General features: G+C 42.8%; 1 protein-coding gene across 1 annotated transcript; it reads right to left on the reverse strand.

Moving 5' to 3' along the window:
• Positions 1-2,900: 2,900 nt before the first annotated feature.
• PDE6B (phosphodiesterase 6B) lies at positions 2,901-24,741 on the reverse strand. Its single transcript, XM_005530913.2, has 22 exons — positions 24,083-24,741; positions 22,002-22,154; positions 21,578-21,667; positions 19,123-19,263; positions 18,014-18,088; positions 17,859-17,923; positions 16,823-16,889; positions 16,631-16,678; positions 16,296-16,445; positions 15,119-15,262; positions 14,479-14,544; positions 13,772-13,918; positions 12,136-12,243; positions 11,005-11,114; positions 9,852-9,939; positions 9,211-9,311; positions 7,701-7,808; positions 7,313-7,376; positions 6,468-6,542; positions 5,480-5,563; positions 5,043-5,199; positions 2,901-3,930 (listed from the first exon to the last, which is right to left on the reverse strand). The coding sequence occupies exons 1-22, from the start codon at positions 24,491-24,493 to the stop codon at positions 3,872-3,874; spliced, it is 2,511 nt and encodes an 836-aa protein (XP_005530970.1). The 5' UTR covers positions 24,494-24,741; the 3' UTR covers positions 2,901-3,871.
• Between the last annotated feature and the right edge of the window lie 409 nt (positions 24,742-25,150).

Consider the following 25,150-nt stretch of genomic DNA (forward strand, 5'->3'; position numbering starts at 1 on the left):
GGACAGCCGATGATGGCCAGGATGCAGGATCAAAAATCAGTTTCTCAATCAGGCAAGCCTCTTCTCCTGCATGGATGGAAGATTTACATTCCAGCCCTGAGCATCTCTCTTAGAAAACCTCTCCTGCCAGTCTCACAGGGATATTAATTTTCCTACCCCCACAACCACCACCTTCATAACCAAGAATGGAGGTCTGTATGTATTAGCTGCTTCAGTGAGGCACGTACAAAACAGAGGTCCCCTCTGGTCTCCCACCACACTTGAGAGCTGTGTCAAGCCAAAGGTGAAAACACTTAACTGAATTGTAGGCAAATATGATCAGATTTAAATTCTTTACAACCCTCAACAGACCTTTCCTGAAACTGTGTTGCAATGGCATACATCTTTTACCAGGCCTGGTGTTCTGACCTGGCTTTGAATCAGGGTAAGTGAGTGTTAATAGATCCCTTGGGTGAAATAGCATGAAACAGCACTAAATGACTCATATGCATACATGAGGCAGGTTTATTTTAAAACAATTTGCAGTAGAAAGGAGGTATGTAGCTGTACTGGTTCTATCAAAAAAAAAGGTAAAAATATCACAAGGAAAATACCTAAGGAAATTAAGAAACAGAAGGAAAGGACAAGAGTGGATAGTGGAGAGGAAAGATCCAGTGACAAGATTTGATTGTTTCAATTTTAGTTGCATGGTCATCACTCTGATGCTCACAGTCTTGATCTTCTTGGTCTGGATCTCCCCACCTCGTTGGGGGTAGAGGCCCATGCAACAAAGAGGAGTTCCATGGGTTATTATCTGTACAAGCCTATGTGGGAACACCCTGATACCTCCCCTGGAGAGGGGTTTTACAGTACCTGATGCAACACTGTGGAAATTAGTCTGGGTGGTTCTTCAGGCATCTTTGATGGGTTAGGTTGCCTTCTAATGGCACAACTTGCTGTTTGGCCCTGCTTCTGGCAGCTGCATAGTTTTGCAAGTTGTGCCTTATCAGAAAGGAGAAATACCCTCAGGCCTATGTGTGAACACCTGCATGCCTCCCCTGGAGGGAGAATTTTGCACTGTTAGATGCAGTTGTGCCCCACCAGAAGGAAGGAGATTGGTGTGATAAAAAGCATTACCCTACCTCTGCAGGTCCTGCTTCTGGTGTGCCTTTTCCCCTATATGTTCTTAAAACACTTTGTTTGAGACAACAGTCTCAGGTTCTCATGGAAACTGTCTCAATCAGCCCACCCAAGCAAAGCTTGGTCCATCACACCTGGGAAAGCAGTGAACAAATCTATTTCTTGGCCCTTTCCTTCCTCCATGTCTAACATATCCAGTCAGCTGGCTCCCAGCTGCAAAGGCAGACCACTGCAGGAGGAACTACGCCAAATTTCACCTGCATCTAACTGGCCAATACATCCACTGAGGAACACTCACGGCTCTCATGGAAAGGGTTCACCCCTGAGAAACAGCCTCTTCCACTGGCACGCCACTCAGAGCGTCCATGGACACCTTGTGCATGCATAGTCCCCTTTGGAAAACCTGAGAGCATGCCCTCCCTGATGCCATGAGGATGTGCTGTGCTCCCAAGTCCATGTGTGCAGGCACGGCACAGCCACCCACAACTCACAGGGTGTGATCGGCAGGCACCCCATGCTCCTTGTGTGAGCAGCCCTGCTGGAGCACCCTGCAGTTCTCTGAGTGCTTCACACTTGTTACAGGGAGCAGAAAGGTTAGCCTCCAGATTTTATTTCCCAGATAACTTTTGAGAACATAAGGAGCTTTTCTCAGCATTTAAGTGTACAATATCTTGGGGTGATCATCAAAAGCTCACTGCTTACCACCGTGCCATACAATAACCTTGTGACATTTTTTTCTGCTTAAAAAAAAACACAGAACAAAACTTATTTGACTTCTTTTGCTGTATGATAAAAGCTTCCCATATAGTCCTCTACTCTTATGAGACACCACTTGGAGCACTGAGAGCTGCTCTGGTGCCCCCAACATAAGAAGGACATGGAAGTGTAGGAGCAAGTGCAGGGGAGGCCATGGCATTGATGAGAGGACTGGAGCACCTCCCCCAGGCAGGCTGAGAGCTGGGGCTGTTCAGCCTGGAGAAGACAAGGCTGTGTGCAGACCTCCTAGCACCTCTACAGTATCTGAAGGGTCCTACAGGGAAGCTGGAGAGGGACCTCTGCATCAGCAACTGCTGTGACAGGACAAGGTGTAGTGGGTACGAAGTGAAAGAAGGGAGATTTGTGTCAAATATTGGGAAGAAATTCTTTGCTGGGAGGGTGGTGAGACACTTGAACAGGTTGCCCAGGGAGCTGTGGGTGCCCCAACACTGGCACTGTTCAAAGGCAGGCTGGAGAAGGTTTTGAGGAAGTTGATCTAGTGAGAGGTATCTCTGCCCATGGCAGGGGGATGTTGGGACTGGATGATCCTGAAGGTCCCTTCCAACCCTTAACATTCTGAGATTCATATTGAAACCAAGACATACCACATGGTGTCTCTACCTGCTGTGTATTAACTTTCATGCAAGTGGACAAGTTCCTGTATTTTCCTGAAAGACAAATTGCCTCTCACAGAATTGCTGCATAGTGATAGAGGATTACATCTTGCTTACTACACCAAGACAGGTAAATGATCACCAGGTACCAACACAGCTCTAGTTTTCTTTTTACTTGCAGTATTTTTAATGCAAAACAGTACACTGAAGGGTAAAACCCTGAAGGTAGCAGGAGTAACAGAAGAAGAAAATCCCCAGCAAAACAGATCTCCAAACAATTTTTAGAAAGAAAGAGGGGGAGGGGAGGAAAGCAGGACATGAGGGTGTCTCTACTACTACAAAATTGAGTAAGTGAGTGTTCTATTTTTGCATGAATAAACATGAAAAGTAACTTTCATCTGAAATAAGAGCCACAAGTCTGGAGTATGATCTAAAAACCAGACATCTCAGAACACAAGGAGGAAAGGAAGGACAGTTGGTTCTCATCAATTGTGTTAACTGGCATTATGAGGCAAAAGAGAACAATTTTATGAGATGTCACTATTCAGGTTGCTTGGTTAATTGTAAGAGGAAATGTAATGGGTAATGATAACACTATCATCTCAAAATGACACATGAAGGAATGAATCTTCAATTACCACACAGAGTGGATCCTGCTCCCAGAGAAGGCAGCTACTGTGTGTTGCATGAATGTCTCCATGCTTTGGAATAGCAACCTACCCAGATTCTTGAAGTGAATGCAGATGTATTATTTGTCAGAGTGTTTCTTGGATTTACATGGAATCATAACATTTTAGAGCAGTTCAGAAGTTTACTATGGTCAGTTTTCATGCTTTATCCTTACCCTCAGGTTTCCTTCTGATATCCTGGCAGATACAGACTTAGATATGGTAACTTTATCTCTTCTTCATTTTTCCCACTGTGCAGGCTGTGATTGCATTCTCTGTCAGTCTCATGAGGTTGCATGGAGCAGGACTATCCCCATCAGCTTTGGGATAAGAAGTGTTTCAGTGCAGGAAAAATGCTTTTCCATAATCTTGCAACCTGATTTATTGGGCCAAATGTTGTTCTGACTTGTCACATGCCATCTGACATCAGGTGCATTAAATGGAGGAACAGGAAACAGGCCAGAACTAGCTCCCTACCATCAGGAAGAGATACAATTAAGGCAAACAAGATCTAGTCCTTCCCTGGCTGATGACAAGCCTAATAAATTATCAGAATAGTCCAATCAAGTATGTATTTGTATGCCATTTTTGTTTGTTTGTTTGTTGTTTTGTTTTTGTTTTTGGTTTGGTTTGGGTTTTGGTTTTGTTTTGTTGCTTTTTTTTTAATTGTGGACATTCTCATTTTGGGTGGCATATATTGCAGTGGGAATAGGTCTAAAGTATGCTACAGGTTTTGGAAGCTGGAGCTGTTCCTCCATTACAGGTTATTTCACCTGCCATATAAAAAGAAACACAGAATTAGAGGCACAGCCTTAAATTTCCTTCTTAGTCATTGCAGGAGTTTTTAAAAACTTTTATGTTATTCAATGATCAGCATAGGTCATACCTATAGCACCCTATCTACAGCTGTCTGCTGTGCAAAATAATTGTACATGTAAGGCTGTTTGGAAAGAGTATTGTAGAGTTAGTGGAAATTATCCTTGCTTGAATATCAATTACTTATTCAGGAAACAATTCTTCAGAGAATTTCTAAATCACAGTTACTTTTGATATTTTAAGTTAACTACTGTGAATTAAACTGAGATAAAACATCTAGACAGTCTAATAGTTTCTAAACTGTGTCATTTGAGCAATGTCCACACCATTGGCTGTTGAAATTTTGGTCCAGTTTGGAACAGAAGAGCTCAGATACAGTCTCTGTGGAGTGAAGGCACCCAGTTGTGGCAGATATTTGATCAGACATTTGGGAGAGGCCTGGAGAACCTCATGTTTCTGCCTTTTTGAGAGTCAAAGAAATCCTCAGGCTATCAGAAAAACTTTCAACCAGTGCCCACTACTGCTGTTGGTTTTCAGTACTACACAGCCTGGACCCACAGAAGAAGAAAACCATGTTCAACCAAAATAAATTGCTACTGGGTACTGCTACTACTGCTTGCTTCTAGGTAGAACCTAATCTGGGCTAGAAATGGGATGTTATTTTTTAAATATTCTCCTAGGACTTTAGGGCTTAGTTTTAACTTTTCTTGGCTTCTGCTTCATGACCTGTGGGACAGCAGATCAGCAAAATGGATGTTAACCTGCTGTTTCCCAGGGACAGCACATGACATTGTGCTGTCTCCAGCTGCATGGAAATTCATGCTGAATGTATTCTCACTGGTTTCTCAGATAATAGTGCTTGGGTTTGTAAGCTGGTGGCCTTTTTGACAGCCTGTCACAGTGTCAGTTTTGAAGGCAAGGTATTTTCAGCCTTGCTAGTGGAGCCAAATGTATGAAATTTTTTCTGGCCATCTTACTCTGCTGTGTCAGCAAAGCTCACTGTAATCTGTGAGAGTATTCATAAGCATGTTTTTGAGTAAGGAATGAAAAGCTAATTACTTTTTCTGACCTCTCTTTGCAGCCATTCTCTCTTCCTCTTTTTTCTTTTCTTCCTCTAGAGCTTTCATTTTTGCATCATACTCATCAGCACGGGTCTTCCACTCATTTCTGTTGTTCAGCAGCCCATCAAGCATAGGCTGTATTTCCTCATGGAAACGGGAAAATTCCTAATCAAAACACACCTCTCAGTACAATGCAGTGCAGAGGGAATGCTTGTCCATCATACCCCTGGATAAAGCCTGACACTTCACATCCAAAGCTGATGCTTTGCGGAAAGTATCAATGGCAGAAAGAGGCACCATGTTTCAATGTTCCAGGAAAGGGCAGATTTTCACCTGTCTACCTGTCCTTCTTCCCAGGAATGGCACGGCTGCACCAGGACACAGTGAGCTGGGATCTGAACCCCTGTTGATAAGGGTGGGGTGTGTAAGGGTGCACTTTGCTTACCTTATAGACAAATGTGCACACAAAGTCAATGAAACCCACTTGAAGCTTTGGAAGCTCAGCAGCTTTCCTTCGGTCCATCATGGGCTGTGGGAGGACACAAATTCACCATGATTTATATGAACATTTAATTGAAAAACACACCTCTGTTTTCTCCCCAAAATTGCCTTGTTGTGTCAGTCTGGCAGTTCTGTTTGCTGTCCTAAAAACTCTCCCTCACAGTCCTCTTCCTTAGCTGCAGAGGAATGAAGCGGGCACATTTCTATTGCTATTTTAGCAGAAATTTTAGGCAGCATTTGAAGTGTCTGTGGATGGGGAGGAGAATAGGTTTTTTCCCCTGTGCCTCTCAAACAGATAACAGAAAAGGTTCATGTGGTAAAGTGTTGAAGAGGTTTTACATTGTCTAAAACATGACTGAACAAGAAATTATATTCTTACAAGATCTTGTTAATTACTATATAATTTGTGATGCCACTGTGGGTAGAGGGAGTGCATGAAAGCCTACTTTAAAAATCCCCAAAGCACAGAGGTGGAGGCCACTTTAAGGAATGACTCCTGGCTCTTTCAATGTCAAATTCATGTATTAAAAAAAAAATGTTAGAAATGCCCTTCCATTTACTAATAATTCCTTGACGAGATGAAATCTGTGTTTGCAGTTTTTTTTTCTTTGCTAGAATCTCTCCTTTCTTTTGTGACTTATCTAGCTATTTTCTCATTTTTCTGTAAGGGACCTGCACAAAATCTCCAGAGGGAATCATCCCTTGATGGTTCACAGCCACTGTACCCATCTAATTATATAGACAGCTGAACAAGAGGCACTTTTCACTGTCAGGGATATTCTTCGCTATCTCAGAATACACTTTTCTAAAGGATTTCAGCCAGCACTGTGATTTCAGGCAGACAAAGAGCACTCAGAGCAGCACTGCTTGTATTTAATCTCTGCTGAGACTTCTTCTCTGAGCTGAACCGCCGGTTCTTGCATGGTACTTACAATGGGCTGTTGCTGAAGGACGCTTATTTCCAAATCTCCTTGCTCCCAGAACTCAGCTGCTACCAGTAGAGCTACCTACATTGACGCAGAGGGAAAAAAAAGTTAGCATCAGCTTCAGCCTCATAACTTGATGCACTTCATGTCTCCATTCTGAAGCAAATCTCACTTCTTATCCTTCTGTTTCTTCTTGTCCAGTCATAGCCTCACTCTTTCTGCCAGGAAGGGCAGCTGTGGCAATAGGCTTGCACCTGTCTAGTGACAGCTCAAAAGTCGCATTGCACTGGATCTCACTGGGTCACTGATCATCCAATGAGAAAGATTTCCAATGCATTCCCCTTGAGGATTTGCCTACTGCTTACCAGTAGCCAAAAAAAAAAAAAAAATTTTTTTTTTTTCTGTTGATCTTTCTTCATGCTGAACAGGAAGGTAGGTTTTATTTCTTTTACCCTCCTTTAAATTTTAGTGTTTATTATTTAGCAATTGCTTAAGTACAGTTCAGGAATGAACTCCTAAAGGAAATCAAACAACTGAGCAAACTGCAGGTAGGTATTGCTAAAATAAAGCCAGTGCATATGTAACATGTAAAAAAATCTCACTGTGACCCAAAAATCTATGTAACTGGAAGGTTTGTTTTGGTTTTTGTTGTTTTTTGGGTTTTTTTGTAAACATGAATTTTGTACAGAACACAAAACCACAATCTGAAAGATTGGTTAATACATTAAAACCACAGCTATTCCTTTTGGTAATTTTGGTAGGAGACTTTGATTTAGCTTCTAGGCAGCTTAGAAATTGCATTACTTTGAAGTATAAGCTATAGAAATCCACCAGGATGTCAAGCACCTGACCTTACTCTGGACTTCCCAAGGCTTTGTGATAGCTGACAAGTCACAGGCAGTCATCATCATGGCCCTAAAAACAGGAAAGAAGGAAAGAAGATAATTTATTCCCTATTTTTTCAGGCTCAGGACCCTCATACCCCAGTACTGTATAAGGTATCCCCTGGCCCCTTCTGAATTGATAGATGTGTTGCTGTAACAGCCTTGGTTCTGACTGGAACACTCATCATAGGCTGCTCTCTTGATTATAATGGAATTATTATGGGGAACTACTTGCTTCTGGTACTAAGACATTAAGATGTTTGCTGCTTTACTGGGCTGAACAAAGCTGTTCAGAAACCTGGAGCTGTCACCAGGTGTCCACATCACTAACCTTTCCCCAGATCCAGTTACTCACATGACAACCTCCTTCTTTGTTGTCTCCAGAGACAGATACTCAGTCCAGGCAGTCACGCTGTCATATGTCTTAGACTCATCAACGATCTTTTGAAACATTGTTCTCTTTCTTTTTTTTGGGGGGGGGTGGGGGGCAGGGTGGAAGGTTAAAAAAAATTAAAAAAAGAAAAAATATATGAAACAAGGAAACAAACATGCCAAAACAGGTGGCAGCTTCTGGTATTGGTAACTCTGCCAGAAGTGTTTCCAGCAGTTGCTGTCCTGACACAAAACCAAGCACCATCATCTACTCCCTTCACTATTGCAAGTGCCTTAGAAATTAGTATAGTGGTGAGATATGAGCAGGTCCTTGAAGGTACGAGATACTGCAAGTTATGTCAGTGATAAATGGTTCCACCTTTGTTGGCAGTACAAGAAGTATTTTTCTTTAAATGTTAAGCAAACTGCAGAACCCTAGAACTAGCTGGAGTATTTTTAAAGCTACCTGGCTTTATATACTTAGTCTGAAATTGTTAACCTTGATTAAATCATCTAAATATATACAGAGAATTCTGATGAGTGGTTTATACACAATACACCCTTGTCTGGAGGGGCAGGAGAGCTGGAGAAATCTGAGGTTTCCATAATAGCAGAGAAAAGAGTTAGGCCATGTCACAAAGTGACTTGTGCATGTGTTCTATCATCAATAATCCTGTGTCTTAGTTTAGCCAAGTCTTTGCTTGTGGTTCATGGACGAAGGAGGGCAAGGACCAGTTTGTTCCCAGCTGGTGAGAAAGCGGTGGTATATAGATAGATAGTGCCATATAGATATTGTATCTCCAGAGAAAGTGTTCTGGGGATTCCAACCTCCCTCAAATTCTGTTTTTTGGACTGTTTAAACTATGTGTGATTATGCTGCAGTGCAAAACACAGAAGCAGTCTCTGGGCTTGACACAGTGTTTTGAAAGCACATTTTGAAAGCTCCTTGCTCATTAGGAGGTTATATGTCATTGAGTTTCAACCTTGTGACCCAGAAAATTAGCAGGCACTGCTCTGAGATTTTGATTTTTTGGCCCTTGGGTGTAAAATAGACTATGAGCTGGACATTCACCTACAATGAACTACTTGTTACTTGTCTCATTCCGCTCTCACAGAGAAGTTAGTATAGTCCTGGCAAGTCCATTTGCCATTTATGAGTATTTTCAGAGCTGTGATGCTAGGTAAAAACAAACAAACAAAAAAATCCTGACATTTCTTCCCATAGGGGAATCACATAGCCCTGCCTTGTTGGCAATAGAGGATTAAAAAGTCATATATGTGATTTAATTGAGTAGAAGTCAAAAATACTTTAGAATGATTTGAGTTCTCTCACCAGGTCTGAGGTCAGTATTAAAGGCAGCCTCCTAGAGCCAGCATCTGTGATGAGAGCTGCTGCATGGGTGGGGAGCTTCCAGAGCAAAGCATCACATTTGGCCTTTGTACAGTGCCAGCTGCTTTCTGCCTTTCACACACGGTGTACATGACCAACTTACTTGAAGTAGAGTGCCAGGTCTGTTGCTATAATGGCAATTTCCATCAGGTGAATCACATGCTCATGCTGTCTGCGGTTGAGGTTCTGACATATATTCAGTGACTGAAAAGAAAAGGGCATTGAAAAATCCAAGCTCTATGTTGTTATGACCTCTGGGCCACCTCCCTTTCCCAAATAGCTTCACTGTTCTTTCCAAGGTTCATGTTGCTCCTGTCGGGTGGGAGGGGCGTGGGCCGGTTCACCAGGTGCTGTGCCATTTCTCCTTTAATGAACAGGGGAAGGTTGTTACAGAGTGTCTAAACAAACCCTGTCCCCTGACTCCACCGCAAATTTGCCAGAAATTAAGAGTTGGCTGTGGGAATGTGTCAGCCTTGTCCCTGTCAGAGGGGGTACAGGAGAACAGCCCTGCATTTAACACATTCATAAGGGGATAATCATGAGGCTTCTGAAGAAACCAAGACGCGCACTTAGGAAGTCTATGTGCTTTGGTCCTGTGTGAGCATAGAGCCCTTTGGAAATGAGGCAGCTGCACTTTCTTGGCATCCAAGCCAGAGAAAAGCCTTGTGCTGACAATTCTGTTGTACTGAAAAACTTCCCTAAAAGGAAATTATTCATGCCCTTACACTACAGTTCATTACCAACCTCCTCAGAGAGCAAGAATTTTCCAAATTCCAAGTGATGTCTCTCTAAAATAGAGGATCCATGAAGTTTAGCTAGAGGATTTTGAGATCTGTTTGTATAAAGGAAAAATTGAAGACATTAGTGCAGCACTTAGAAATGAAAAGTGTCTAATTTAGTATTTAATTTCTGTCATACACATAAGTTCAATTATTTTTAAAAGGCTTATGAGTAGAACTTTTTAATAGGTAATGACTTCAGTCTGATAGAAAACTTTAATGACATTGCTTATAACTCTTTGGACACTGTGTAAAACAGTCTTCCAACTACAGACTTCACTCCAAATATGTTTATGACTGGAATATAATTACTCAGCTTAGTAAATCTCTTTAATTCCTGAATAACTACATGTTGATATCTGATAATAGGAACAGAAAAACCTGCAATCCTTGGGCACCTTCGAAAAGCAAGGACACCTGCAATCCTTGGACACCTCCTGAACAGCAAGGACACCTGCAATTGTTGGACACCTTGCTGAAAAGGTGTCAAAAACACAAACCAGCTTCACTGAACATTTTTCCAAAGCTTCAGGAAATATAAGGCAATATAGCCAGCAAGCATTGCAGAAGAGCTGTGGTCTGACTACTTTAAGTGAGCAACAGAGCCTTGACTAGGTAATGAAATTACACAATTGTTTATCTGTAGCTAATGACTACCTACTGAGAGCAATATTCTTTGTTGCTCAGTAGGTGTTTTGTTTCTGTAGGTAGTGAGGGCAATGCCAAGCATGGTGCTTTCTCCATAGATACAGAAAAAAATTTGTCACCTTATGTCCAGAATGCTTCTGTTGGCATCCTAAGTCTCCTGTAATGCTCAGGATACTGAGTGCCTGCTCTGCACCTGTTCTACACTGTAATGGTGATGTAGAGTTCTGCTTTAACCAAGGGAGGTTTTCTAAGAGTTAAAGAAAGGCCCAGAGAGCACTGCAAATTTTCCCCGCTGGCCAAAGCATAAGCTCAAACACTGCAGCAAGCTGAAAAGCGTGGTAACTTGTAAAAGAAGGTTGACACCCTTGTGTATTAAACAGAGCTGTACTGGAGTTTGGTGTGATTCCAACCTGATTCCACTCCAAGCAGAAGCAACAGAAAATAGCTTGAAGTGGTAAGAAAATGCTTACTTCATTTGGTAGAGGTTGTTGGTTCCCCTGTGGTCAATGTCATGGCACAGAGCAGCAGTTACCATTGCAAGGGCTTCAAGGTCAGTGTAGTAACGCTTCAGTTTGCCAGTCTGGAGGGAAAAGAATTTATATTCCATGTGTTAACATTTCTGACAGGAAAAGGTACTGAATGGTGACTGCTCTGTGCTGGGGATGCCCTGGGACGGTCCAGAAGAACTGAAAATATTTGTGAACTGAAACACAGTGCACAGTTGACTTAGGTTAAAACAGGGAACCAGCTGGTAATAAAATATTTCAGACCCAGGCAGGCACATCTGCAGTGTTTATGTGTTTGATGCACACGTGCAGGGTTGGCTGCCCACTGCTATAGAAGCCTTGGCCCTAGGATTCACCCAGGCTGTCATAAGCACCCCTCCCAGTCAATGGACATAAAGTACTCCATGAAAAGGCTCTGCACCTTTCTGGGTAATGTCGTCGTCAAGCTGAATCACCTGAAGGATTGTCCAGGGGTGGTAGGCATAAGTCTGCTGCCAGGTGTGTGGACAGATGTGTGACAGATGTGGAACCATCTTAATTGGTTCCTGGCTGGTCAATCCCTTGTGTGGAGCAGCAGTCTGACACCTGCTGTCCTAGCTGAGGCACCTGTTGCCCTGAGGACCTGTGAGAAATTACACATGCCATGCTCACACTAGCAATTAGACCTCCACCTGTGTCTGTTCTAGATGGAAATGGAAAGCGAGAGTTTGCTTCCATCCCAGCCAGCTGACTTCAGTCTGGCTCTTACTGTCAGAATCTACTTGAAGAGTGGAAGTCCTGTAGCCTCTCTCCTCTACTCTGAAGAAGGATCTAATCTGAAAGCTACTCACATGCACCATACACATCTGTATCTATGAGAATCAGAGCTCTCCATTCATTAGCCAGTATTGACCAAAGCTTTCTTTGCATGTAATGCAGTCACTGTCACTTCAGTCAAATGGAGACCTTGCTTAGCAGGACCTGTGCTGCTGGAGGAGTGACAAACCTTTTCTTACACCAAGGTTGGAAGGGAGCCCTGCGTATTTCTCAGGTGTGACAGAAGACCTGCTATAAAAAAGGTGTGCTGTGGAATTCACCAGGGTGGTGTTACCTTACCATCAGGAGCGTGAACATGGTCTGTGCAACATTGAAGCCGTGCCGCCAGTTGTGGTAAGTTATCTTCCGGTAGCCTTTGCTGACAGAGTACACAAACCTTACGAGAACCTGCCAGTGGGGAAGAGGATGTTAATGTGGGTGATGAAGCTGCTGCCTGCTTATCTTCCAATAAGGGTCATGTACAGAAATCATGGATGAGCTTCAAACCAGCTCTACAGAGGTGGGCCCAGAAAGGGATCAGAAGTTGTAATGTCATCAGATATTGATAGAGACTATCAATGTTGATAGAGTAAAGCCTAGCGGAGAGCAAAAGTGGACACTAAAATTTAGCTGGTTTTTCTCCCTCTTTTTTCTTTTTTTTTTTTGGTAAGAAAAATAAAATCCCAGAGAGGCCTCTGGAATAAACAAGAATCAGTACTGCCTAAAGGAAAAACTATTTCATCTTACTGTTTGTGAATTTATTGCATTTTTCTGTTTTTCTAGGTTTCTAGGTTGTCTCTTATAAGATTTTTCCCTTTGTCTTGTGATTGATTAATACTGATCACTCCCTTCAAGAGACATGGATCCATAGCTGTAGAGATGAATGAAATTTACATCACCTAAAGAATTACAATATAAGGCATTAAACAGAAAATTGTTTTTTTCCCTCTGCAGTCTACTTCTCCATGTGTACTCCCTCTTGCAGCTATGCACGTTTTCTCATTAAAGAGCAAATTCATTTCTTAAAATCTCAACTATAAGGATCACTGCTTTTCACACATCTTCCAGGGCTTAGCTGTTCCGGAGTAGATATTTGGAATATTTTTGACACTGACATTCTGCGTGTAAGAAGCACAGAGGTAATTCCCCTTCACTTCTCTCCCAATTGCCACCCTGCCTTTCCAGGGTGAGAAAATTCTTCCTTGCAGTTACCCCCAGATCCCACTAGATGGAAATCGACCTCACATGATGTGCAGAGAAATCCCTTCGGGAGCAGCAGAGCTGCTGGAATGCCAGGTTCACAATTCCTATCGGGTTTTGAACTGCAGAAGTCGTGAGTTCGCAAGTCAGGGCTTATGGGGCCCTTGTTCCCATAGGGTCACACCTTTCCTGTCGGCAGGTTGGTGCCAACTGCTCCAAATGAAGGCACGTCCATGTTTGCATGGAGATGAAAAACCAAAGGGCTTGCCAGAGTGGCTTTCAGCATATCGTGGCTGAAGCTGCAGGGTGCCTACTCTAGCCGAGGAAAAAGGCACACAGGTAGGCACTCGGCATGTCGCTCCTGGGAACTGTTTTAGCACGGCGGCTGTGAGTGGCATTGGATACAGAATGTGCAAACAACCTTTTGCAGAGTCCGCCGCTCACCCATGGAGACCTCACAGCAAGCCCACACACCTGTGGCAGGCAGCGAGGAGCGGAAGAGATCAGAAGAGGCTAACTTTATGCTCCAGTCCCACAGGAGAGACTGTTCTCTGCCCTCAGCAGGGTGAGGGGGCTCAGGACCCGCGACCCCCTCCCTGCAAGGCCCCGTGAACCCAGTCCTGTGGCTGTTCCGTGAGCTGTGCTGGGCGTGCACAGGGACCTCAGTGCCAGCCGCAGCATGGGTGAGTCTGCTGCACATCCAAGGCAGGAGATCCTAGCTTTTGCCAGCTCATACCTCCTGTGGGATCTGGAACTTTTTCACCACGCCAAGCTCGTAGTACATCTGAATGCCACACTTCACCAGCTCTAGCTCAGTGCAGTCAAAATCAGAGAACCTGAACTCATAGATTTCGAACTTAGTGGGTCCCGGGAGTTCTTCTTTCTGTAAGAGAGGTGGGCTGGTTTATTGCTGTGCTGCTTATATCATTCCTAAGCTTTGCTAAATAAAAACTTTATCCGTCTGATGCTGCTTTTCTTTTAGAATATAGCACATAAATAGACTAAAATGAAGCTTTTTGTAATAAGCCCATTAGTGGAGGAGGAGGGAGGGCAGTTTTGTGCGGGAAATATTGTTTGTTTCCTGTTAAACATTTGATTTGATATCATTTGAAGATTCAAAATGGGGTAAGAGTTACAGCCCTCCTTAGTTACTCTTAAAAATAAAATACATGACAAGCCAATGTGGCTGACGTGCTTCCAGATGGACTTTGAACCCCTTAAGATAAAGAGGCAGAGAGGAGGGACTCCCCAGGAGCTGCAGAAGGCACTTGCTGACGCATACTAATGCTAATCTCAAAATCACACAGCAAAGGAGGGCAGGGTATGCTTTGCCTTCACCCTTCACCAGGTAACAGCATGCCAACACTGGGAACTCTTCCCTACATCTATGCAGGCGATATTTGCTTGCCAGGGCTGTTCTTTCCAGCAGTACATTGCTCTTACCAGAATGCTTGCCAGCTCCTCTTCGTCACACTCACTTGGCTCCTTCCCCAGTTTTTCTCGTGTCGGCTGTAAAAAGCATGGGTGTGTTAAGGAGACAACTGAACCCCACTGGACTTTGCATGGGGCAGCTTTGGGGCAATTTAGGGCAGCTCTCATATGCAAATTGTGCTTCTTTCCTGGACCTTACTTCAATTTCTCATCTTTCAACACATTTCTCCCGGTAGTGTTCTTCCTCTCTTTGATTTTGTTTTGTTTCCCTCACTTGCAAATGTCCTCCTAGAGCCAATGTCACCGCTGGGTCCTCTAACTTCACCTCCTCAGCACTAAGGGGGTTTTGAGCAATAAATCAATTTCTGTTCCACTCCTACAGCCTTACCCTGAGTAGCACCTCCAAGGCTGGCTTTGCTGAGGAAGTTAGAAAGAGCTTAGTGGCGCAGTGTGCCACAGTGGAGGGCAGACCACAGAGCCAAAAGAAAGACTCATTCTGCCCCTGTGCAGTTACTAGGGCTCAGGTGCTGCCACCATGTCATGGTGGCTGGAAGCATCTCTGTGAAGTGGAAGACCTGTGTCTTAAACCCTGCCATAAGTCATGGGCCAGGCCAGTACACTTGGGTGTGAGCTTCACGTTGTGAGGCATTACCAGAATTTCCTGGATTTCATCCTTGTCACATTTCACGTGGTAGAGCACCATGTCCTGAGCAATGTCCTTACGGTTCTCCAACTTGTTCATCTTATCATATGTGTCTGTGTTGAGTACAGACCAACCCAGGAACTGTGTCAAGGACTTGTTAAGGGGAAGAGAAGGAAACAGTGAGATAGCCATGACATGTGTTCCTCAAAGACACAGAAATATGACACTGGATGATACATTTTTAAAGAAAGACAAACTCAACTTTGGCCAAAATTCTAGCAATGAGCAACCACAACTTTGCTCCCAGCTGTGACCTGCTCCTCAGCAAAACAGCTCCCCTCCTGTTGAATCTGCCCAGGCCTTGAGACCATCCATGCTGTGGAGGCTGAAGGACCCTCTATCCAGTTCAGGGTACAGAAGACTATTTCTGTGCTTCTGCAGGTGTCTCCATGCCTGTGGAAAGGCCACAATGTGACCTTCTGTCACAATGGTGACAACAGGTCAGGAGCTCTCACATCAAAGGAGAGCAAGGTGGTCTCATCACCTTTCACATGTATTTACTCTCATCCTGTGCTTGCTTTCAACTCGTTTGCTCTCCAGTGGCCAATTCAAACGGATTTTTTTTCCCTGTGACCTTTTTGTTTGATAAGAAAAATCTATTTCAGGAAATGTCCTGATTGACAGCAGGTGACAAGAGCTGAATACTTACACTTCATGGAAACTAGTATAGGAGCATTTCCAAGGAGCAAGGTCTTAAATCACAGCCACTGTTGATAGATACAATAGCTGGCCTCCCTTTTTATCCTAGCTACACAGACAATTTCTGTGTAATTTTTCAAGGGACTTGCCCAGCCAGTGAGAGCCAGCTGTCAGGTATGTGAACACAGGTCAGAATGGTAGTGTTGGCACACAGTAGCTGCTCATGGCTAGGTGTACAACCCAAGAACACTGAAAAAGCATCACAAGAACATAGTTGGGTTTCCCATACCAAACTCCCCTAGTATTTCAAACAGTTGCTTTCAAAATTCAAAAATTTTCAAGCTCTGTAACACCTCTGATGTACAACACCACTCTAATCAATGAAGATACCCACTTAAATGCAAAGCACTCGGGATGCTTTGCAAGTGTACACGGAACAATAGTGACCTCTTCAACTATATGAATTTCTTTCAGCAAGAAACTATACCTCCATGAGGGTTTCATCCTGCTCATCAAACGGTTTCCCATCTTTTCTGTTATAAAATGTGACAACACCAACAATTTCTTCCCTTTTATTCACTATTGGCATGGAGAGAACATTTTTGATAGTCCATCCTGATTCATCTAGAGGACCTTCCTTGAAGTAACAGCAAGCAGAAAGACATCATGTACTTAATATGTTTTCTAAATACATGAGCACTCCAGTGTTACATTCAGACTACAGGCAAAAGAAGTATTTATATGCCTAATATTGACTTGACATTACATTTCTGCAAAGAAATAAAGTTGAATCCATGATAGAATTGGAAATTTTCACAATACCTGAAAGTTAAACATCTCATCTGCAGCAGCATTCATAATGTTGCAAATCTAGGGGATCATACAGAAGAAAAAGTATTACAATATGGGCAACGAGAAGTTTAACTGCCAAAACAAAGGACTGAATTGCTGAGAAGGCAGCACAAGTATTTTTCATCACAGACAGACTTGAGGAATCCTAGGTTAAGTACTTACAAATCCACTTTCAGCTACATAGGCTGGCAGTCCAGTAACTAGTGCCCAGTGATCCGGGGTAGGATTTCTAACAAAAGAAAGGTGGATAAAGGAAATTAAATGTATATGTTTACTGAAAAAAGATCATGGAGATGAAGTGTGTTCAGCTGATTGTATAATCCAGGTTTAGGCCTGGAACCCCCAGTCCATAAATGGCCCTGTTACTTTCAAGGATCCATATGCACAAGCAAAAATTTTCCACCTAAGTAAATACATTCCTTTCAAGGATTTAAAACAGAATAACTGATAAAATATCAGTTTGTAGTGACTTTGTAAAGAGTCACTCCTGGGAGTGAAGGCCATGTTTCATACCTTCAACACAGAGAAAGATAAAAGGAGATTCCTGGCTAAGGATGTCTGCCAGCCTGAACTTTGAACACTGCTGTACCCAACAAATGAGGGCCTTTCTTGCAGCACATGTCTAATGTAAAGCAGTGTTACCAGAACTGGGGGAAACCTCACTTATGCCAGATTTGCCTAAGCTGCCCAAGGCTCCTCTGAAAAATTCTGTGGCAAGAAGAGAGGGCAGTTCTTAGAAAGAGGGAGTCCCAATGTGTCAGGAGGGGAGAACAGGCCAGAGGTAGCCTTAAGATGGGGTAAGTGATAGAAGGATTGGAGAGAAGCAAGGAAACCTCAGCACAAGGGCATCCTGGACAAGGCTCAGCCACTGACACAGGGAAGTCATGGAGGAGAGTGATGCCTCTGCCTGGCAAGCAGAGCAGAAAACTGCAGGCAATCAAGGCAGCTCACTTGGGCATCTAAAAAGATTCACTGGTTGAAGTGAATTTTGGAGCCTGACTTCCAAGTTAGGATCCCAGTGCCCTTGAGGAAATGTTTATCCTGCATAAATGAGAGTTGAATGACAAACTTACATTCTGACTCTCGATCCTCTATCAGTCCTTTACATTTCTCCACATGGGTGTCTTTAAAACGTGGGGAACCTTTTTTTTAGCTACACCCTGTGTCAGTACCTAGCATTCAGGGACTTGGCACTTACGGGATGACTTTAATGTCTTCTTTTCCATGTAATATATAATCAATGACCTTGTAAAAGACTATTTCCTGCAAGTAAAAAAAAGAGAGGTGTTAAAATGAGTGGTGAGGCAATCCATCCAGACAGGAGAGAATTAAAGAAATCTTGTTTTCACGTACCCTGCCATCCGGGGTTCGAGGTCCTGAGTAGGGAGGTACTTCTCCCAACAGGACTGGCCACAGGTCAAAAAATTCCTGGTTTAAAAATTAAAAAAGCATTTTTAGAGTAGAAAAGTTAATTCTGTCTCAAGCCTCAAAGTAACCATTGCTCTACCTTGCTGGTTTTGGTGTTGTGTAAACAAGGCATGAAATAATAAAACTAATTCAATACTAGGCAGCAGAATGATACCCAAATATCCAAATCTGGAAGTGTCAGGTGCATATATATGGCTGCTTATTACCATATACTGCCTATACACAGAGCACTGATTCATTCAGTGAACAGTGAGCACTGGCTATACCCAGAGCCAACAGATATGACAATGTTTTTGTGTTCTTCATTTTCCAAAGTGTGACTACTGCCTGACCTATTACTTGCCAGACTGAAGAAGTGAAATTCTTGTTTTGCTTTTTTTTTCTTGTGCTATATTGTAACGTTGATCAAAGTGTCTTTAGCTTACACTAATGATCTTTTAATACACCTCTTCACAAGGCAATATGCTACAAGAGCTCCGTTAACAGGACAGTCAGCCTGACCACAGGACAAAGAGGGCAAAGACTGGCAAGGATGCTGTGTAACCCTCACATAAAGTTTGCCAAAGGTGTAAACCAGCAGCAGAAATCAGAGGTAACTTTGATTCTGTCAGCTTGTTTCCATGAAGCCAAATTTCATCTAAAAACCTGGATATCGTGAGCATGAATGAGTCCTTGAGGAAGGTGGCTGGTTTGCTGATGGCTCTACAGGCATCTCACTATGCTTCCGATAACCACAGGCTTTGTAAGGTTATGTTTGTCTGCAGGCTTTGACCAGGATTGCCAAACTCAGATTCATCTTCCCCTCCTCTGTCTTCCCAGCCTCCGACAGTCCCATTCCAGTGATAAGCTCTTCCCTTTTCCTCCGATTTCATTAACCTTAATCTTTGCACAGTAAAAATATGCTAACCAAAGCAGGAATAGTGGCTCAAAGTTAGCTCACACTTTTACCACCTCAGTAAATCTTACCTGCATGCATCACCCCTCAGTGGATAGCAGCAATCAGAAAGATGCACAGCACGCATGTGAACACTCACCTTCTGCTTTGTCATGTCCAGGAGGCCGACCGAGTATCGGTCACAGTTCAGGTATGCCCTCACTGTATAAAAAGCCTTGTGGAACTGCCTCTCAATGTCCGTCAGCTCCTCAAAAACCTTATTAGCTGACCACAACAGCACCTGCAGGATAAAATCAAAACCTAAGCACAACCTTTCTCAGAGAGATGGGCTTCCCAAATGTTGGTTACAGTTCCTGAAAAGTACAGGAAACCTATACCACTTGTTCACACTGGGAATTACTAGGGAGAAAGAGTCAGGCCATCATAGTGTTATGTAGGAGTGAAGTATTACCAATACAGCACAAAAAAAAAATAGTAGTGTCAGGCAAAAAGCTGTCCCCACTTAAATTTTATACCCATCAGTAAAATGTTGCATCCAAAACCAGTTAACTCCAAAAGCATTGCAAGTTCCAGAGGCTGGTGTTTGAAACTTTCCTCAAAATGTTTGAGCAGCTGGTTTTTGTATGTGCATCAGCCTATGATCCGTTTCCCCATCTTCTGGTACAGTCTACTGATGTACCTTTAAGAAAGCTGTTGCTGTTAGGTTCTTTCACTTGTAAAAGCAGATGTTACTCAAATACTGCTCTGAAATGGTAAGGAAATCATCTACACTCTTGCTTGGCTTAGTTAATGTATGTGTGCCTGTATCCAAGGTGTGTGTCTGGCTTTCTGAGCCCAGGAGATATGAGGAGCCGTGCTTCTGAAGGACTGAGAGCTGCCACCTGAAGCAGACTGGACCTGTACTGTGAACAAGAAGTACTGTTACATGGCCACAACCAGAAAAAGTGTGCCTCACCTCTTCACTGGGCACTAGTAGATATTTTTGAGAGTAGTAGTATGTAGTAGTAGATGTTTCTGAGCTGCACTGGTCTCTGTTTCTAATCCATAAACTGGAGCAACTCTGCCACTTGTATGAAGTCTGTGTTCAGCATCAGCACCCCTCAAATAGGACAGTGGTGTTGTCATACAAACCATTAGATGAAAATGAGCAGCAGTCTAGCTTTTTGGCACTTTACAGAATGCAATGAGTACTGATAGCCACAAGCCTGGTGAGGACTGAGAGTAACAGCTGGAAAAATATCTAAGACAAGGAATGATGTAAAGAAGTTGGTAAAAATGTATTGTATGGTCTTCTAATAAGACTTTTACACAGTATCTGAGCACAAGCAGACTAACCTGGTTTTGCACAAGCCATTTTACCCACAGTATCACCAAGTCTTTACTGTTGGGATTTGGAATATTAAAATTCTAGACCACTTTTGAGACTGTCATTTGCTCACTCTGTACTTCAGTACTTTAAATTCTAACACAATGAACTGTAATAACTTTCACACAGGCCCTGAGACCTATATTAGTCAGAGGTTTGACAATTGAGCCATTGGCAGACCTAGAGCAGTGTGTCCTGCATCTCATTCTTGCTTTCCTCCCTTTGTGTAGGACCTGTCAGACAGCAGTAATACATGAACAAGGGCTCCTGGGTTCAGTCCCACACTAGATCCATTAGGCCCTCCACCTTATGGGTCTCCACTTTGTCCTCTAGCCCCTTTCTTACCCTGACTGGTCCTGCTGCTAAGCTCCCAACAGGAATAAACCTTTGCTGGTTCCACTTCAGTCAATTATTTAGCATTGCTGGTGTCTGCATCATTGGACCATCATTCGTGTTTTTGATAAACAAAAAAAATTAGGCAAAGCATAAGAAATTAATTAGAAAGTATAAGTGCTGTTCCAAAGCTTCAAAACAAACGTTCGTTCTGTGTCCATTTTGCTAACATAGGTATTTATTCTCCATGGCAGGCCCACTGGAGAACAGAGCGTGGCTGCCATGAAGCACAGATGCAATTCCATGTCCTCTTGAGTGACAACTATTGCCTGCTGCACAAAGTGTTTGCAGAGATCCACATCCATCCCAATAAATCTGAGAGTCCTACTATAACCCATCTAATGGAAAAGAATGGTGCTTGAATTTCAATGCAGAATATCCTAAACCCCTAATATAGGTTCTTTTCTACTGATGGAGGCCAATACAACATGCATATGACAATTTTACTGGCTCTAAGAGGAAATTTAATAGCACTTTTTAATGAGCTTATAGGGGGAAAATATCACATTCTTAAGTGTTTCAGAAAATCTCTTGGTGCTGCTGTCTAAAATGATCAAATGATCCAAGAGTGCTTCAGAGCCTCAAGTCAACAAAACACCTAGAGGTCAATCCTGCTGAAACTGGTGCCATTGCATCAGGTCCTGCAGTTTTGCCAACAGCATAAGAAAGAGGGAATGATGAAGGACTCTGGGAAAGAAGCAGTATCTGAAAGCAGTTGAGGGCATCTTTCTTTCTGCTCTTCAGTAACAAATCTCTGAAGACCAGATTCACCCTTTAAATCAGAAGATTGTATTGATTTTATTTTGAGATAGCCAATCTGCATTTTCGCTCTTACCTGGCCTCTTCGAGTCTCACAGTTGTGAAGATAACTCAAGTGATAAATTTTCAAGTTCAAGGATGCAAAATTCAGATACTTCAGAAAAAGCTGAAAAGGCAAATTGTGAGATTCCACTGAATGCAGTAGCAACTTCAGGTGTATGGTATTTCATAATACTGCTTTTAAAGCGTCAAGGAAATTTCCCAGGATAAATGATTTGCTTTGCACTGCCATGAGGTGAGGCTTATCCCACTGTATCTTCCCTGAAAGATCTAAGATAAGCATCCTCATTGTAAGCCTCTTCTATGAGAGTGTGAGTGCTCTTTAGGGAAACTCACACCGGTGGGGCTTCACTAAAGCAGGCATCAGTAGCGTAAAGGGATCTTTATTAAAAAACAAAAGTAGCAGCTCTTTGACAGGAATTCAGCTATTGACCACTTACTGTTTCATCAGAGCTGGTGAAGTGTGGGCCATTCAGCTTATTTATAGCCACAATGACAGCAACCAAGTCTTTGCCATTCAAGATGGGTGTCGCAAGGATGTTTTTTGTAGTGTAGTCGGTGAGCTCATCAACAAATGGGCTGAACTGGGCACACTGTTTAATAGAGAATTTACAAATTAGCATTTTTCACAACTTGTCTTGAAACCAAGTCCAACCACAGCTCCTTCAAGTAAGCTGCCTAAAGAAAGTTTTGCTTAAAAATTAGTGGGGAAAAGAAATGGGTTAGCAGAAAATTGAACCATGCACAGGTGATAAATCTAATATCAAGAGCAGGTGTGGCTTTTGACTGCAACATGTGCATGTTTCACTTTCTGTGAAGGTCTTGCCAATCACAACCTTTAATATGTCAAACTCTCTTAGAACAAGGGGACTCTCCATGGGTTATTCTCAGATCAATGGCATTCTTCATGGGACCTCCTCCATCCTTTCCTCTGACTTCTTGTTCGCACTGGAGAGCGGGTAGAGCCAGACAGCATCGCATAGCCACAGGGTATAAACCAGGGCAGTCAGTGGCAAGTTCACCCACCCTCATTTTTCTTCTGCTTTTACCATGAAGCTTGTTGTCAAGCTTGCAGCATCTACCTTTAGTTTCTCTTGAAAAGCAGAGAAAGGAAAGTCCAGGGAAAGCAGGTGGCTAATCACTTCACCTGCACAGGGGTCATATTGATACTATCATCACCTGCCACAGGGAGTGCAGGGATGGTCTTGCTGACCAAAGATATTGTCCCTGCTCAGGTGAATAAATTGCCATCTGTAAGTCTTTCTGTTTGGGTTAGAAAAAGCAGCACAACTATGATCATATTCAGAAGTTTGCATTAGAAAGAATGATCACTCCCTAATGAATCTTCTCCCCACAGCTTCCCCATTGCTGGCTTTTTCTGCCAAATGAGGTAGACCAAACATTTAGTCCCTGGGTTTTCTTCAAAGAAATTGTACTATGGCAATATCTAAAACCACTAGAGTTGCACTGCAGCACTTAACTGACAGATCTGAAATCGCCCCGCGTATATGGAGAAACACCAGAAAACAAAATACTTTAAAATTTAAGTCATATTCTGATGTTTCTCCCAAAATCAACAATACCCCCAGAAAAAGACCCCAAAAACCCAGGCTGCAGAGCTAAAACAGCGTCTCAGTATGTTCTGTGGAAGACAAGGAAAGTTTTGCTGGAGGGTTGGGATATGCCAGCGCTGAGCAACAAATGAATGAATGAATGAACAGATGGTCTCTTTGTAACTAGCAAACAATAGATGGAGTAATCCCAAATGCCATATTTGGGTCACATGGATTTTGGTTTTATACCTATGATTAGAACAAGCAGATTGTTATTCCTGCCATCCAGGTTTACACGATTGAACCAGAAGTATGGGGAGCAAATACTGTCATGAAGGCATAAACATAAAACATTAAAATGGCGCTGATACTGCAGCTGAAGTTTCTGCTGGGTTTTTTTGTAAGATTTTTAAAATTTTGTAAGATTTTAAGTAAGATTGTCTCTTGCTGCTTCTGATGAATATCGCCCATACACAGGTTACCTGTAATGCTCTGGGGTCCCCCCTCTGATAATAATGCCTCTAAATGCCCTTAGCTAAACCTTTATCACAGAAAGCATTTTCAAAGTTCTGTGTTGGAAAAACCTCTTTGAACTCGCTGTAAAGAATATCTATGTCTTTGCCATTTACTCATAGAATATAAAATTGAGTGGAAAATTCCATGTGCATTCAGTGCAGATCTGACTACTTCACTCTCTTCTGCCGGGTTAGATGTGATTTATTTTTTTTGTTAGACAGGCAAAGTGTAGCAGTGCACTGTTCGCAGGCATTAAGACCTAGTGTAATCAATGTGCTTAATTTCACCTCACCCCATAAATGAAATTGAAAGGAACTTTCAGACTTGTTACTTGTTTCCAGTACACAGCTACTACACCACACGAGCTTTGACCAAGCACTGTGGTGTGCTGCTGCCTCTTGACCCCAGTGAGCCTCTCCTCTACCCAGATAACAGATAAGTGGAAAACATACCTCACGGACATTCTTGATGTTCATGGTTTTCTTGGTCTGAGCAACATGGCCCACAATGCCTATGTCTAGTGGATAGACAATCTCGCAGTCTGGGGAGACCAGGCATTCCTCCAGAGTACTTCCTTCTTGGATGTTGAAAAGCCTTGTCGCCAGTTCAGGAGTGCCATTTCTCTGCCTGTACATGAAGAGACTGCAGCGGTCAGCATGAATAAGGGACCTGATTCTTCTCAAGGTCTTGAAAACAACTTTCTCCATGTTGATGCTTTCTTGCATGTCTTGGATCAATTCAAACAGTATTTCACTCTCATTGTTATCCCAGGGCTCTGCTTTTAGTTTCTTCTCAAAATACTGCTTGGCAAAAGCAGGGTTGCCATCAAGAAACTTCTCCACATCGTCTTCACTAATGCTCATTGTGAATGCCCTGGATCTTGTGGGTAAGTAGTAGTCCAAAGATGTGCAAGCAGCACTCTAATTTCTCATGAGTCTCTTAAATTTTTATAATAGAAGATTCTGCTTCTGGATTAACCAAGTTTGAGGTATCCCTGCAAAGAAGGGCTTGTCATCAGGAAGATGTATTCCTTTATAATGCTGAAGGTGAGTCGGTGGGAGGACAGATCTTCTCAACCAAAGAGATTAGATGACCTCTACAAGAGCTTTGGGTCAACTTTCCTCTTCTTAATCTAACTGCAAACAAAAACTGAGTACTCACAATGTCTGAAAACGCTCTCCTTTCTCTTGATAAACAGAACTGAAACAATTCTACTGAGGCAGCAGCAACAGGGAAGGAGTGCATCTCCTAACATTGAAATAAGCTCTTTAAAGTCTAATTAAATATATACTGCTTGGGCCTAATCCTTGGCTAACAAGGTGACCATCTTATTATTTCTGCTCTCCCAGCTCCCAGCACTAGCAGAAGTGCATTATTCAAAAAAGGACTCGGTGGCCAAAACAAAAATAGTGAGGTAAAACTGCTCTTTTAGGTCTCTACTACTACCTGGGTCTACAGCAGCTCTTATCAGAGCTGTTCTCCAAGGGAACCACCAATCCTGGATGTTTTAGTTCAGGGTT

This window comes from Pseudopodoces humilis, chromosome 4 (assembly GCF_049639895.1).
Source record: "Pseudopodoces humilis isolate 2021_Gansu_Grassland_sample_001 chromosome 4, ASM4963989v1, whole genome shotgun sequence".
Lineage (NCBI taxonomy): Eukaryota > Metazoa > Chordata > Aves > Passeriformes > Paridae > Pseudopodoces > Pseudopodoces humilis.

Bases quoted from the DNA above. Each gene is read 5' to 3' on its own strand.
- PDE6B (XM_005530913.2), bottom strand. From the start codon at position 24,493: ATGAGCATTAGTGAAGACGATGTGGAGAAGTTTCTTGATGGCAACCCT. The intron at 9,312-9,851 runs GTTGGTAATGAA...TTTTCTTTTCAG, and splicing joins AATTCTTGCTCTCTGAGGAG to TCACTGAATATATGTCAGAA. The intron at 5,200-5,479 runs GTAAGCAAAGTG...TGTTTTGATTAG, and splicing joins TGTGCACATTTGTCTATAAG to GAATTTTCCCGTTTCCATGA.